Raw genomic sequence first — 3,529 nt, 5'->3', positions numbered from 1 at the left:
CCACTGTTTTGAATTTTAAAATAATTCAAACAATGCCAAAAACTCCTCTGAATATTTTATATTGCTAGATGGACTTTTCCAAAAGCTTATAAAATATTTCAGGGGTATTTAAATTATAATCTAATTATATGAATATAATTCAAATTCAAATAGCTAGTGATTTAAATTCAAAGTCCCAAAAATAAATCCTTAAAAATGTTCAATATTTTGGTTGGGACCAGAACCCTTACCAAAAATTATCAAACATTTAAGAGGAGCACTTTGGAGCAATGAATGCGATTTCCAGGGTTTTTGCCCCTCTTTTATTTAGGGTTTTGAGGCTTCCAATATTCCTCAATTCAAGTTTCAAAAATATAGACATGATGCACACATGAAGCTAGCCTAGAGCAAAGCCAGAAGCTAGGGATGTGACAACTCACCCCCACTAAACAAGAATCTCGTCTCGAGATTCAAGCATAGGGTAGGATGAAGGGGAAACGCAAACTAGTACAATCTTCACGATCCAGGGTGCACTTCAGTTGAACGTTGATTCATTCACCATCATTGTCTTGATGTCTTGCTCTGAGAACTCCAACTAACATGACAACGAGAGGAAAGGAAAGATCCTAAAAGAATGGACATGATGCACACATGAAGCTAGCCTAGAGCAAAGCCAGAAGCTAGGGATGTGACACACACGTTCAGCTCGATGACGATCCCCGTACTCCGTTCTAGCAGAATGTCGGGGAAGAGTTTCGTCAGCACGACGGCGTGATGACGATCTTGATGTTCTACCGTCGCAGGGCTTCGCCTAAGCACCGCTACAATATTATCGAGGACTATGGTGGAGGGGGGTACCGCACACGACTAAGAGATCAAGAGATCAATTGTTGTGTTTATGGGGTGCCCCCTCCCCCGTATATAAAGGAGTGGAGGAGGGGGCCGGCCAAGGGGGTTGGCGCGCGCTAGGGGGGGAGTCCAACCCCAACCGGGAGTAGGACTCCCCCCTTTCCTATTAGGAGAGGGAGAGGGAAGGAAGAGGGAGAAGGGAAGAAGGAAAGGGGGGCCGGGGCCGGCCCCCCTCCCAATTCTGATTGGGCTTGGGGGGGCCCTCCTTTGCTTCTTCTTCTCCCTCCTTTCCACTAAGGCCCAATAAGGCCCATATACCTCCCGGGGGGTTCCGATAACCTCCCGGAGCTCCGGTATTGTCCCAATCTCATCTGGAACCTTTCCGGTGTCCAAATATAGTCGTCCAATATATCAATCTTTATGTCTCGACCATTTCGAGACTCCTCGTCAAGTCCGTGATCACATCCGGGACTTCGAACAACCTTCGGTACATCAAAACTCATAAACTCATAATAAAACTATCAACGAAACCTTAAGCGTGCGGACCCTACGAGTTCGAGAACTATGTAGACATGACTGAGACTCGTTTCCGGTCAAAAACCAATAGCGGAACCTGGATGCTCATATTGCTCCTACATATTCTACGAAGATCTTTATCGGTCAAACCGCATAACAACATACGTTGTTCCCTTTGTCATCGGTATGTTACTTGCCCAAGATTCGATCGTCGGTATCCAATACCTAGTTCAATCTCGTTACCGGCAAGTCTCTTTACTCGTTACGTAATGCATCATTCCGTAACTAACTCATTAGCTACATTGCTTGCAAGGCTTGTAGTGATGTGCACTACCGAGAGGGCCCAGAGATACCTCTCCGACAATCGGAGTGATAAAACCTAATCTCGAAATATGCCAACTCAACATGTACCTTTGGAGACACCTGTAGAGCTCCTTTATAATCACCCAGTTACGTTGTGACGTTTGGTAGCACACAAAGTGTTCCTCCGGTAAACGGGAGTTGCATAATCTCATAGTTGTAGGAACTTGTATAAGTCATGAAGAAAGCAATAGCAACATACTAAACGATCAAGTGCTAAGCTAACAGGAATGTGTCAAGTCAATCACATTATTCTCCTAATGATGTGATCCCGTTAATCAAATGACAACACATGTCTATGGTTAGGAAACATAACCATATTTGATTAATGAGCTAGTCAAGTAGAGGCATACTAGTGACATTTAAGTTTGTCTATGTATTCACACATGTATCATGTTTCCGGTTAATACAATTCTAGCATGAATAATAAACATTTTATCATGATATGAGAAAATAAATAATAACTTTATTATTGCCTCTAGGGCATATTTCCTTCAGGAAGCTGGGCACCACGGTGCCGCCTGCCGGCTACGCCTACGCTCGAAGCCGCCGGACAGCACCGCCCGCCTGTGGAGCTGCATCTGCCGTCGCTCGCCGTTCGATGTCGCCGACGTGCATGGCTCTCGCCTCCTCGAGCTCATATGCAACAACAGATTTGTTGCAATTTTTGCAACAAAGGTCTTACTGTAGAAAAATAGACGCCGCAGGAGGTCCTGTTGCAATTTCTGCAACAAGAGTCGTGTTGCAGAAAATTAGACGCGACGAAAGATGTTGTTGCAAAATTTGCAACAAGATCTTGTTGCAGAAAATTAGACGCGGCAGAAGATGTTGTTGCAGAAAATCAGACGTGGCGGAAGATGTTATTGCAATTTTCGCAAAGACTTTGTTGCAGAAAATTAGAGAAGAAGAAATTTTGCAACATGTGTCTTGTTGCAGGAAATTATAGAAGATGGGGTTTCACAACAAAGGTCTTGTTGCAGGAAATCAGAGTAGAGCAGATCTTACAACAAAAGCATCGTTGCGGGAAATTAGACAAGAAAATTGAACGGCTCGTGTCACACAATCGAACGGCTCATGAGGCGGTGGGTCTTCTAAAAGTCTATTGCAAAAAATAAAAAAAATATAGGCTCGAGTAATTGCAACAAACAGACTATTGCAAAAACACCACTCTTCTTGCGCCTACTTACGCTACGTTGGTAGATCTGACGTTCATTAATGTATCAATCCAATGGTTAGCAAAGTGACGGATCCTTTTTGAATTTCCGCCGGCGGCATATCTAATTTTTTTGGCAATTTTCTTTCACATTTGCGTATACATTTTCTTTTTTGCTCGCAGGAGCATATCCTCTCTTAGGGATGTAAGTGGCAAATAAATAGTGTCCGCGATCCCATTTAGCTAGTTTTTGCTAGCTTGATAGTTCATCTTACTCAAACAAACAAAAAATCTTTTTAAACTATCATATTGGACTTTAAACGGGATTAAACGGGACCCGGTTGACATCCTGACCTCTCTGCAGGTACTGGTCTACGAACACCGGATGCACGCGCGAAGGAACCAATCTCTGGATCCGATACGCCCAATGCCGCTTCCCCGTCCAACCCCATAGCCGCCGTCCATCCAATTAAACCCCACCTCCCTTCCCATCTCCTCCATTCCCCCTCCCCCTTCCCTCCCCGCCGCCGCCGCCGTCGACGCCATGGCCTCCTCCGCGTCGGCGGCCTCGCCGCTCACCTGCCACCATCTGGGCATCCGCCACCGCCCCCACCTCCCCTCGTTCTCCCTCCGCCGCCGCTCCACCTCCTCACTCTCATCTAAGCCCATCTC

General features: G+C 45.4%; 1 protein-coding gene across 1 annotated transcript in view; it reads left to right on the top strand.

Annotated features, from left to right (window-relative positions):
- Positions 1 to 3,347: 3,347 nt before the first annotated feature.
- Positions 3,348 to 3,529, top strand: part of LOC119307935 (dicarboxylate transporter 1, chloroplastic-like) — a 3,792-nt gene continuing 3,610 nt past the window's right edge. Inside the window, exon 1 of the mRNA XM_037584031.1 lies at positions 3,348 to 3,529. Within this exon, the coding sequence (XP_037439928.1) occupies positions 3,402 to 3,529 (128 nt within the window). The 5' untranslated portion in view covers positions 3,348 to 3,401.

The sequence above is a fragment of the Triticum dicoccoides genome, chromosome 5B (genome assembly GCF_002162155.2).
Source record: "Triticum dicoccoides isolate Atlit2015 ecotype Zavitan chromosome 5B, WEW_v2.0, whole genome shotgun sequence".
NCBI lineage: Eukaryota > Viridiplantae > Streptophyta > Magnoliopsida > Poales > Poaceae > Triticum > Triticum dicoccoides.
The sequence above is the reverse complement of the archived record's forward strand: the minus strand, read 5'-3'. Positions and strand labels throughout refer to the sequence as shown.